The sequence below is a fragment of the Osmerus eperlanus genome, chromosome 24 (assembly GCF_963692335.1).
Source record: "Osmerus eperlanus chromosome 24, fOsmEpe2.1, whole genome shotgun sequence".
NCBI classification, from domain to species: Eukaryota; Metazoa; Chordata; class Actinopteri; order Osmeriformes; family Osmeridae; genus Osmerus; species Osmerus eperlanus.
This window is the reverse complement of record NC_085041.1, coordinates 1,750,601-1,763,100: the sequence shown is the minus strand read 5'-3', so window position 1 is coordinate 1,763,100 and position 12,500 is coordinate 1,750,601. Positions and strand designations below refer to the sequence as shown.

At 51.5% G+C, this 12,500-nt stretch overlaps 1 protein-coding gene across 1 annotated transcript in view; it reads left to right on the top strand.

Moving 5' to 3' along the window:
• Positions 1-12,500, top strand: part of LOC134011075 (voltage-dependent R-type calcium channel subunit alpha-1E-like) — a 25,805-nt gene that overhangs the window by 2,825 nt on the left and 10,480 nt on the right. The window contains 13 exon segments of the mRNA XM_062450514.1: positions 1-55; positions 143-210; positions 604-695; positions 4,835-5,776; positions 6,224-6,456; positions 6,701-6,812; positions 7,020-7,149; positions 8,324-8,383; positions 8,729-8,847; positions 9,571-9,667; positions 10,646-10,806; positions 11,283-11,420; positions 11,526-11,727. The exon segment at positions 1-55 is cut by the window's left edge and continues 63 nt beyond it. Of these exon segments, the coding sequence (XP_062306498.1) occupies positions 1-55; positions 143-210; positions 604-695; positions 4,835-5,776; positions 6,224-6,456; positions 6,701-6,812; positions 7,020-7,149; positions 8,324-8,383; positions 8,729-8,847; positions 9,571-9,667; positions 10,646-10,806; positions 11,283-11,420; positions 11,526-11,727 (2,409 nt within the window).

The window sequence follows — 12,500 nt, the reverse complement described above, 5'->3', positions numbered from 1 at the left end:
AAGTCTGGGATGTGGTCGTCCATCTACTTCATCGTCCTCACACTGTTTGGAAACTGTATCCACCATCACAGGGTCAAATGTCAATAAAAGTAGTCGTTCATGTAAAGATGGAGTTAATGGTCCTTAAGGTGGCTGTGACCAGACACACTGCTGAATGTCTTCTTGGCCATCGCCGTCGACAACCTTGCCAATGCACAGGAACTGACAAAGGTTAGAATGTATTTTTGAGTTCATATGGAGACTATTGATACGTTGTTTACTTTTGCTTAGGTTGCACAAGTGTACCTTATTCCTCTCTCCTCTCGTCCTCTCGTCCTCTCGTCCTCTCCTCCTCCCCCTCTCCTCCTCTCCTCCTCTCTCCTCTCCTCCTCTCCTCCCTTCTCCTCCTCTCCTCCTCCCCTCTCCTCCTCTCCTCCTCCCCTCTCCTCCTCTCCTCCTCTCCCCTCCTCCCCTCTCCTCTCTTACTCTCCTCCTCTCCTGTCCTCTCCTCCTCTCCTCCTCCGCTCTCCTCCTCTCCCCCTCCCCTCCTCCTCTCCCCCTCCCCTCCTGTCCTCTCCCCCTCCCCTCCTCCTCTCCCCCTCCTCTCCTCCTCTCCTCTCTCAGGACCAGGAGGAGGAGGAAGCAGCGTTTAACCAGAAGCATGCTCTCCAGAAGGCCAAGGAAGTTGGCCCCATGTCCTCCATGATGTCTTCAGAGTAAGTGTGTTTGCACCCCCCCCCCTCCCCTCCCTGCCTGACCCTAACCCCTCCCCCCACCCCCTTCACCTCTCTGCCCCCCACTGAACCGCTCTCACTGGAACAGGCTAGCAGAGTCGCTGACACTAACACTAGTGCAGTTAGTTCCCTCTGGGGCCCCCACACAGGCACACAGCGGGGTACGTCCAGGAGAGCAGGTGAGCCACAGCAGGTGTGGCGTTCCCATGGCACCTCGGTAGAAAGAGTTTCCGGGTGTTTTGAAAAAAAAGGACCGGGTCACGTGCAGTCAACTCCCCTTTCTTGATTTGAAGTCTGATATATACACTGTTGTTGTGGTTACCGGCCCCTGTACTGTTTACGTGGGAGGGGAGTTTTGCCGTGCACCTCCAAGGCCAGGCTCCATAGCTGAGTGCTGTGGAACGACGCAGCCCTGTTGCAAATGAAACCTAAATACTGTTTTTGGTCGTTGAGGCGATCCTCTTGGTCTGAGGGTAGATAATGTGTAGATGCATGGGTTCGATTCCCTGGCTGGCCACATCACTGCTGCTAGCATGAGTCTATTATCATCTCATTTGTAGGGTATTGATAGATTCTTGCCGGTGGGCCTCTTAGTCGGTTTGTTCTATATTGAACTCCGTTCACCATGACTACCGGAAGGCTACCCAGTGCATTTATGCGGTCGTCATGGAGACAGCATCGCTGGTGTCCAAATTAATAACGTTGTGTTTGAGTGCACTGCGGTGCTGGAGGGATCCTGACTGTCCCTAAAGTGGTTTTGGTAGCTTTCATATCTGTTGGGAGTCAAGTATACAATTAGCAAGTTTCAGGGAAGCTTTTTATGTAGTTGCAGCTTGCCACTTGATGGGGAAAAAAAAGTTTTTAGTAAAGTTTACTCTAATTCTCAGAATTCAAGACATGAAAATGTCTTGAAATGAGTTAAAATGGGAAAATGATATGCTGTTGTTGCCATAAACACAAAAAATATTATGAATTTCACAAGAGCCCACTACATTTTCCTGCACCGCCGGAAAGCGCACGTAGGGAATGTGCACGTGGTGGTAAGTGCACGTGCATGCATGAGGGTGTGCACGTGGTGGTACGTGCACGTGCATGCATGAGGGTGTGCACGTGGTGACAAGGAGCACAGCACATTGCATGGGGCATGACGGGAACACAATGACACCACACTGACGTCCTGGATGCTGCGCTGCAAGATGCCAGGAGCCACACCCCCTCTCAGGAAGCTCCACCCCCTCTCAGGAAGCTCCACCCCCTCTCAGGAAGCTCCACCCGCTCTCAGGAAGCTCCACCCCCTCTCAGGAAGCTCCACCCCCTCTCAGGGAGTTCCACCCCCTCTCAGGGAGCTCCACCCCCTCTCAGGAAGCTCCACCCCCTCTCAGGGAGCTCCACCCCCTCTCAGGAAGCTCCACCCCCTCTCAGGGAGCTCCACCCCCTCTCAGGAAGCTCCACCCCCTCTCAGGAAGCTCCACCCCCTCTCAGGGAGCTCCACCCCCTCTCAGGAAGCTCCACCCCCTCTCAGGGAGCTCCACCCCCTCTCAGGAAGCTCCACCCCCTCTCAGGAAGCTCCACCCCCTCTCAGGAAGCTCCACCCCCTCTCAGGGATCTCCACCCCCTCTCAGGGAGCTCCACCCCCTCTCAGGAAGCTCCACCCCCTCTCAGGAAGCTCCACCCCCTCTCAGGGAGCTCCACCCCCTCTCAGGAAGCTCCACCCCCTACACACACCCCAACACTGATACTAGATCTCCAATTAACTTGAAGATGTACCTGGGGCAGCTGGCCAGTGATCTCTGGAAGAAGGGTCTTGGTTGTCTGTAATGTGGGTAATAATGCGCAGGTAGCAGCTCTGGGATGATGAGCTGTGGTCTTTGGTGAAGCTCTGTACTGGTCTGACTTGCTTGAAGGAGAGGTGCAGGGGTCTGGAGAGAGCAGAGGGTCTGTCTGTCTGTAGTCTGTCCATCTCACAGTTGCGTAGAGTCACTAGACCAGTGTTTTAATGGGTCTGTTTTTAGAGAGAGACTTTAGATGTTTATCCCACTAGTGACTTTTCGATGGTGAGGATTCAAGCATGAAGCAAGACTCCTGATCCTGCCCCGGCCTTTGGAAAGTCTCGCATGTGTCTGACTGGCATGACCAGTGGAAGAAAACAAACCCACCCTCGGTGAACATGCTGCAGTCCCACAGATTAGGGGCGTCGCCGGACAGCATGTGTCAGGGGGTTTGGCGTTTCTCTTCTTCCCCTGTGCATGCTACTCTAACAGGAAGTTTCCGACCCCGCTGCGTATTTGAACTTTGACCGCGAGCACGCTTTTCCTGTGTCCACCTATCAGCATGACCGGTCAGAATGTCTCCACAGACGCTAACTCTAAGAGACCGTCTCAGAGATGCTAGCTGGAATGCTTGCTCCATCTGAAAGCTACCGTACGATGTCTGTCTCTGTTCCTGTTTGAGGAGACCCTCCCTCTCTCTCTCTCTCTCTCTCTCTCTCTCTCTCTCTCTCTCTCTCTCTCTCTCTCTCTCTCTCTCTCTCTCTCTCTCTCTCTCTCTCTCTCTCTCTCTCTCTCCCTCTCTCTCTCTCTCTCTCTCTCTCTGTGTTTTATACCTGTGACATGCTCCCGCTTTCTCTCTGTGAACGTCCTACAGCTCTCTGGAATATTCCTATCTGTGTGGTTTACACCTGTTGTCATTAATGTTGTTCTCCTGACCGTTCTAATACTGCTGTCTGTCATCCTGTTTGTCAAATGTGCTGCTTGGCGCCGACTGGAGACACACACCAAGATGCTCGCGTCCGCCAGTTTTCATGACACCCTGTGAAATATTGGACCCAAACATGAGGATTTAGGTTGCCGGAGATTAGGCTGAGTCATGAGAAGACTGTATCTTTCCGCAATTTCTTTAAATAGATTGTACGACTGGAGGGAGGTGGGAGAGACAGTGTTCGTTTTTTTAAAGTTGATAATAATATTATCTGTTGAGAGGCATTGAACCAGCAATGTCAGTAAAAAAATACAGTTGCATACATGATGTACATGTCCCATGATGCACACACATTAGACCAGCTTCACTTGTTACCGTGAGAGAAGCGTTCACGGGTTTGTGAGGTTAAACTCCCGTGTGTCTCTGGTGTATGTCTCCCGGCCTGTTCTGTCTCTGCTCACGAAAGCACTAATGTCTTGTTTTAAACCGACTGATCATTGATTACGGACCACACGAGAGTTACACACACGTAAGTAAACAACTGTGTCTGTTCTGTCACCTCTAGCTCTATATCTGTGTCTGTTCTGTCACCTCTAGCTCTATCTCTGTGTCTGTTCTGTCACCTCTAGCTCTATCTCTGTGTCTGTTCTGTTACCTCTCGCTCTATCTCTACACTCTCTGTCTATCTCTGTCCTCCAAACCTTGCGACATCTCTCTCCTGTCATTTTTAATTGCCTACCGCACATTTCTCTTACCCTCCTTCGCTTTAGCTCCTAAGATCTGTTTTGACTTTGTTCCTACGATTCTAGTGGTTTCCTCTGCATTTTCTCATTTTGTCATGGCTGTCTGTACTATCTGTTACTATCTCCCAGTTCTATTCCACTTGTTTTGTTCACATTTTCATCGATCCAATAAATTATTGTATTTTTTTTTTGCCGTCGTACCCACTGAGTGAATACATGTCCTATCTTGTTTATCAATCTTTTAAACATCCACCCGAGTCCCACTCCACTGAATTGTGCTTCAAAATGCTCAATTATGTTTTAATTTCACAGACATTTGCACAATGGAAAACAGAAACTAGCTGAAAACTTGAAAAGTTGAAAAATGATAAGAATTGTATTCTGAATGCCAGCTTGCCCTAGTTGAAGTTTAAACTCTCCAACACTTCTCTAAGCAGTGTTTTAGCCCTGAGATACCTGTTTTCTTAGAAAAAGATTAGCATGAAACAACATATGCTAAAATAACAACAAGTAGTTTCCATGATAGTTACGACATCATGTATCTTAATCCTTCGCTCCTGCTCTGATGGACTAGCAGTGATACGATGCACGTATGTAGAAGGCCTGTCTGTCTGCGTATCTGAACATGTCTGCCTGTCTGTCAGGGCGTCCTGACCATCCCTGTCTGTCTGTCTCTCCCAGGGGAAGCCGGAGAAGACGGCCTTACCTGTACAGGAAGCGAGCCATCCACCGCAGCCGGCCAGCCTATTCCCTGGAGGAGCCCCCAGTGGGCCTGCTGGACGGGGTGGCCCTGCCGCCCCTCAACCCCTCTAACTCTTTCATGTCCAGGAGGGAGAGGAGGAGGAGGATGACCATGTCAGTGTGGGAGCAGCGCACCAGTCAGCTGAGGCGACACCGTCAGATGTCCAGCAGGGAGATCCTCTACACCTGCCCCAGCGAGGAACAGGACGCGCCCCCCTCCGACGCCACCGATGCCACGGGACAGCCCCTCCCCGTCGCCCTCCCCCTGCAGCGCACGGCCTCTCGCACCCCCACAGGCAGCCTCCGAGGACAGGCCGACGCTCCGTCAGCTAAGACCGGCGCGCCCCAGCAGGACCCGCCCATGCCCATGGACATGCCCCTAGAGCCCTCGCTGTCTGCGGGCATCCTGGACGCCCCCATTCTGGCCCTGGTGCCGGAGCCTCCAGGAACGGTGGACCTGCCTCCGCCGGAGCCCCCCGTGGCCCTCCCGGGGCCCCCGGACTCGGACCCCCTCCCCGAGGCTCTCCCCAGTCACCTCCACCCTCTCAGCGGGAGGCTGAACGGCGAGAGGAGACAGAGGGCCGTGAGGAAGTTCCGCCCCCCTCCTAACGGCGACTCGCTGACCCCGGACGCGGGCGGGAGGGGCAGGGGCAGGAGGACGCGTCGCCGCGGCAACGACCCCCAGGCCGAGGTCAGGGGTGAATCGTCGTCTCCCGGGGAGGAGAGCCGCTCGCTCAGTCGCTCCAGGAGCAGGGAGAGGAGGAGGAGTCCTGAAGAGGACGAGAAGGAGAGGAGGAGGAGTCCTGAAGAGGAGGAGAAGGAGAGGAGGAGGGAGATAGAGAGCGAGGCTGGTCAGTGTGGAGGGACCAGGGAGGAGAGAGGGTAAGACACAGAATGCTGACTGCACCACAACAGGGAGACAAAGATACAGGGAGTGATGTCATCTAGCTGTCACATCAGCAGATTGGTATATAATAAGGATGTGGCTCCCCAAGTATTCATTCTGATCCTGACTTTGTGAGATCTGATAATCTGCTGTAGCAGTGCTGTTGGTAACTTTACTGTGTGTGGTTTTAAAAGTAAAATAATACACTAATACTGAGTATTTGACTTTGGAAACTTTGGAAACTTTCATCATGGAATGTTGTCGATCAGTTTTTTATCTGTCTATTTGTCTGTCTGTCTGCCTGTCTGTATGCCTGCCTGCATGTCTGTCTGTCTGTCTGCTTGCCTGCCTGCCTGTCCACCTGTCTGTCTGCCTGCCTATCTGTCTGTCTGCCTGCCTATCTGTCTGTCTGCCTGCCTACCTGTCTGTCTGTGTGCCTGCAGACAGGGAGGCCGCACACAACCTGGGGAACCCAACAGGGAGGAGCCTCTCCGCTCAGACCCGCCCACCTTGCAGCTGACTCCGCCCCCCGCGGGGGAGATCCCGGAAGGCTGTCCGGGGGATGTCGTCGTGGCAACAGCGGGGGAAAACCAGGACAAGCCCCTCCCCCTGAGTTCGAGCGTTGTCATAGAGGTGCCGAACACCCAACCCTGTCTGGAGCTGACAACAATCAAAGGTACAGTAGAGACACAGTAGAAGAACAATAGATTATTTGGTTATACTTTGTATATACCGCAGTATATATGCCACTATGTAGTCTTTGGTTATACTTTGTATATACCGCAGTATATATGCCACTATGTACACTTGGGTTATCGTGAGTCACTCATGGCGCTCTGCTGAGGTATTTAAACCGATATCACGACTAGAAATACCTCATCTCACACACACACACACACACGCACATTTTTGGGCCGCAGGTCCCTTTAAGGATGCCGAGGCGTCCGAGCCAGAGAAGGAGGACGAGGAGCGGGCCGATCCAGAAATCCCGGTGACCCCAGACAGCATGTTCATCTTCAAACCTGGCAACCCGTGAGTCAGAACCAGAATCCTGGAACCAACACACTGACACAAAGGAAGGGCTGTGATGCTGAGTTTGACAACTACAATTAAATCAATTGAAAGATTTTTTTACAGCATTTATTTCTTCTTCATTTGCATCTTCTGCACTGAAAGCAGTTCATCTCCTAATCTGCTGTTCTCACTTCCTTCTCAACAATGTCATTTCCTGTGTGCCAGTGTGCGGCGGGTTTGTCATTACGTGGTGAACCTGCGCTACTTTGAGATGTGTATCCTGCTGGTCATCGCTGCCAGCAGCATCGCCCTGGCCGCAGAGGATCCTGTGGCCACCAGTTCTGACTGGAACAAGGTGTGCGTGTGCGTGTGTGCGTGTGTGCCTTTGTACCATGAAGAAAAAACATTTCTGTTCGAGGCCTTCAGAGACCTGACAAAGGCAATCCCAGCAATCTAACCCCTGTTACTACTCTTTAAAATGTCAACCACTTCCCCTGCCTAGGCAACCATCTTTCCTCAAAAGCTGACATTAAATCAGAGGTTAACCACTGCCTGAGTTGGGGTAGTGCCCACACCAGACTCAGAAACAATAGTGTTTGAAGCTGGTGTTTTTGTGTGCATGTGTGTTTGTGTGAATGTGTGTAGGTGTGTTTGTGTGTGTATGTGTGTATGTGTGGACACATGCATGTCTTACCATCCTCATCTATTTCAATCCGAGATATTACACCAATCCTCATATTAATCCCACGACTGTGTATGTCATTATAGCAACCCTACAGTGTTAGTCCAATCACTCGGAATATGTGCCAAGGGCCTCGTATCTGTCTGCTCTCCAATAGTTGCACAGCTGCACCACAGCTAAATTAAACACTCCCTTTAATTACCTAGTGATGGATCCCCACAGAGTCCTGGCGGGGGTCCATGAAGCTGAAAAAGGGGAAGCAGAGACAGGAATATGTACTGGGTCTGTTTGATAGTGTGTCAGGGCTAATTTCTTCATGCTTATGTCTGCTCAAGGACTCTGCTCATCATAAAACACAACCACAATCTGAGAAAAGGAGAGAAGGGAGAGAGAGAGGAGAGAGAGAGAGGAGAGGAGAGAGAGAGGGGGGGAGAAAGAGCGAGCGCGAGAGAGAGAGAGAGAGAGAGAGAGAGAGAGAGAGAGAGAGAGAGAGAGAGAGAGAGAGAGAAGGGAGAGAGAGGCGGCTGTGTATCTCTGTAATCAATGTCACCATGAGAGAGACGTAAATTGGTCTCCTTTAAGCGATTCGGTCTGTCTTTCTTTCTTCACGTTGACATTGGAGCTTTATTCTCCCTCCCTTTCTCTTTCTTTGTCCATCTCTTTTTCTCTCTCTGCCTTTTATTCTCTAACATATTTTCTGTTTCTAATCTATTTTTCTCTCTCTTTAATTCTCTCACATATCCTTTCTTTTTTTCTCATATCTTCTCTCTCTCTTTCTTTGTCTGTCTTCACAGATGTGTATTCTCTACTAATATCTAATAACTGGGTTCTCACCCTACTCTAAAAGGTCCTGCGGTATTTCGACTACGTTTTCACGGGAGTCTTCACCTTCGAGATGATAATAAAGGCGAGTTAAAAAACTAAAAGTTACAAAGAACACACATTCCATTTATGATGTTTGAAACTTTATATTCATCCACTAAATACATATATTACGTTACACATAAAGAAATAAAGTGTGCTCCTACACTGGGGCAAAATATTTTCTGAAATATTTTCTACAGTGTCTATGCTTCATTGTTTGAAACCAGTATCCAATGAGCATTTTTTACTCTAGCCTCACCCAATCAAGCCAACACTAAAGTATTAGATTTTTGAAAGCCTTCTGGTCTGGATAGGTATAGTACTATGTGAGTTATCACAGTCCCTTTCTCTCCACCTTTCCCTCCTCTCCCCTGGTGTGGGTTTACAGATGATCGACCAGGGTCTGATCCTACATGACGGCTCCTACTTCCGAGACCTGTGGAACGTTCTAGACTTTGTTGTCGTAATCGGAGCGCTGGTGGCCTTCGCCCTAACGTGAGTCATGTGGTTGGAGGGGGGAGGGAGGGCGGGCGGGCGGGCGGGGGGGAGGGAGGGCGGGCGGGGGGGAGGGGGGGGAGGGCAGGGAACACTGACGTTATATTTCACACACACTGGAATTTTACTAATCTAATTGATTTCATGAAAATGTGTGTCAGACGTTTTTACAGAGCTATTCTTATATATCTGGCACGTTATGTAATTGTTCCTCTTTCATGAACATGTTGTTCTTTTTCTGTCTCTCTTTCTTTGATCCGGTGGCTTATACCACACTGGCAGCAATGTGTTGGGGTAAATAAACACTTACACACTCCCTCTCAATCTCTATCTCTATCTCACTCCCTCATCTCTCTCCTCTCTCAAAATGCTTCTCTCTGTCTCCCAGTCCCTCTCTCTCTCTCTCTCTCTCTCTCTCTCTCTCTCTCTCTCTCAATCTCACTGCCTGTGAGTGGGTCTGTGTTGACATATATGTTTGGTTTGTGTGTCTGGTCTGTGTGTGTGTCTGGAGTGTGTCTGGTGTGTGTGTGTCTGGTGTGTGTGTGTGGTGTGTGTGTGTCTGGTGTGTGTGTGTCTGGTGTGTGTGTGTGTGGTGTGTGTGTGTCTGGTGTGTGTGTGTCTGGTGTGTGTCTGGTGTGTGTGTGTCTGGTGTGTGTGCGTCTGGTGTGTGTGTCTGGTATGTGTGTGTCTGGTGTGTGTGTCTTGATGACATGTCTGTGCTTCTCTCCTCTGCAGGAACAACAAAGGTCGTGACATCAAGACCATCAAGTCTCTGAGAGTGCTGCGTGTCCTCAGACCCCTCAAGACCATCAAGAGGCTCCCCAAGCTCAAGGTAACAAACATGACCCCTTTTTTGCGTGTGGAATTTTTGGGATTTGGGATCTGAATTTCACCATTCGAAATTGAGCAGCCTGAATAAAAAAATTATTTAAAAAAGAATAAAAAGAATAGTCAATACATTTGTGGCGTTCCATTTTTTATTGTGGCACGCCGCCACAAATAAATCAGTGTATGGGAAACACAGAGTGGTCTTCCTCTGCCTGTCCCCAGACAGGAAGTCCTCCTCTGCCTGTCCCCCAGACAGGAAGTCCTCCTCTGCCTGTCCCCAGACAGGAAGTCCTCCTCTGCCTGTCCCCCAGACAGGAAGTCCTCCTCTGCCTGTCCCCAGACAGGAAGTCCTCCTCTGCCTGTCCCCCAGACAGGAAGTCCTCCTCTGCCTGTCCCCCAGACAGGAAGTCCCCCTCAGGGAAGCGAAAAGAGCGCAGGCAGGCTGACGAGGTGGACACCTGGATAGACAGATAGACACACCTCCCTCTCTCATCTGCCTGCTGGGGAAACAGACCTCACACCTTCCTCTCTCATCTGCCTGCTGGGGAAACAGAGAGCGAACAACCAAACCCAAACTGAGTGGAGTTGTTGAAGAAGAGGAGAGAAATTAAGATGAGGAGGAGGAGGGGGGGGGAGAAAGAGGCAGATATAGCAAGAGAGGAATAGAGGGAGAAAAAGAGAGAAAAAATAACAGAGAAGACAAAAGGATTAGAGGTGTAAGTTAAGGCTGGAATCAGTCCAGCTGTGTGTCTGGTTTCTCGTATGCGAGCAGGACTGCTCATGTTGCTGTTGTCTCTGCTGAGTTCGTCTGGTTTACATCCCACAGGAAACGGAGACCACACTGACAACACGTTTTATTTTCACACAGACAGTGTCCCCATTTTCACTTTCTCTCCCACTCTCTGTGTTCCCTCCCTCCCTCTACCACACTCCTGCCTCTTGATTGTCTCCCCCTCCACTCTCCTCCCCCCCTCTCCTCCAGGCGGTGTTTGACTGCGTGGTCACCTCGCTCAAAAACGTCTTCAACATCCTCATCGTCTACAAGCTCTTCATGTTCATCTTCGCCGTCATCGCCGTGCAGCTCTTCAAGGGGAAGTTCTTCTACTGCACCGACGGCTCCATGGACACTGAGAAGGACTGCCAGTAGGTGGCGCTCTGCACCTCTCTTCTCCACTACGGAGAACCTCGTTCAGCATGTTCTTCTCAAGGAACAGTTGTCCTGCAGGGTTGATGTTAGATTTCTGCTCCTCACTCCTGTTCTATCTCTCCCCTCCTCTTCTCTCTCTTCCTCCCTTTCTCCTTTCCCGTCTCCAACCTCCTTCTCTCCTCCTCCTCTTTCCTCAATACACCTCCATGTCCTCCCTCCATCCTCCTTCTCCCTCCCATCCCCCTCTCTCCTCCCTCTCCTCCTCTCCTCCCTCTCCTCCTCCTCTCCTCCCTCTCCTCCCTCTCTCCTCCTCCTCTCCTCCCTCTCCTCCCTCTCCTCCTCCTCTCCTCCCTCTCCTCCCTCTCTCCTCCTCCTCTCCTCCCTCTCCTCCCTCTCTCCTCCTCCTCTCCTCCCTCTCCTCCCTCTCCTCCTCCTCTCCTCCCTCTCCTCCCTCTCTCCTCGCCTCCTCCAGGGGTTTCTACATCGACTACGGGAAGGACAAGAAGGAGGTTAAGAGGCGGGACTGGAAGAGGCATGAGTTCCACTACGACAACGTGGTGTGGGCCCTGCTCACCCTGTTCACCGTGTCCACGGGAGAGGGCTGGCCGCAGTGAGTGACGCGACACGGAGCCTTCTGGAATAGCGTGACCCCCTCTGAGGTTACCAGGGGCGCCGCTGATAACTTTGGGCCCTGTGTGTGTGCGTGTGTGTCCAGGGTCCTGCAGCACTCGGTGGACGTGACGGAGGAGGACAGGGGCCCCAGCCGGGGGAACAGGATGGAGATGTCCATCTTCTACGTCATCTACTTTGTGGTGTTCCCCTTCTTCTTCGTCAACATCTTCGTGGCCCTCATCATCATCACCTTCCAGGAGCAGGGAGACAAGATGATGGAGGAGTGCAGCCTGGAGAAGAACGAGGTGATCTGACAAACACACACACAAGACCACACACACACACAAGACTACACACACACACACAAGACCACAAACACAACACACCAAAATATATACAGTACCGGTCAAAAGTTTGGACGGGAAAATGTGTCCAAACTTTTGACCGGTACTGTACATGCAGACCCTACACACAAGGAGGCATACACACACATACTCTCTCTCTGTCTCCCACACACACAGGCACACTCCACACACACAGGCACACACAAACGCACCCGCAGCACATGATTCATATTTACCCAAGGTTAAACCAACGGAGCATCAACGTTTTCCACGACGCAGCCTTCCAGAGGAGCAGCGAGGAGTTTCAACTGCTGCTGCTAAAATGGAACGCTCCATAATGACCTGGCCTGGGCCTGGGGGCTGGGGGCCTGAGCCTGGGCCTGGGGGCCTGGGCCTGGGGCCTGGGGGCCTGGGCCTGGGGGCCTGAGCCTGGCCCTGGGCCTGGGGGCCCGGGCATGGGGGCCTGGGGGCCTGGGCCTGGGCCGGGCAGCACCACCACCTCACAGCAGACTGGAGAGCAGGACGTAGAGAGAGAAAGATAGAGCAAGATACACACACACACGCAAACACACACAGTCTCTCTGTCTCTGACTCACACACAGACACACACGGGAACTCCCAGTAGATACACAGTATAAGTCACTAAGTCTCCATCACATGTGACTGGTACAGTGGAACAGGAGCGGGTTTGAGTCCGGCCTCTTTACTCAGGGATCCCTCCGCCAATATTGACC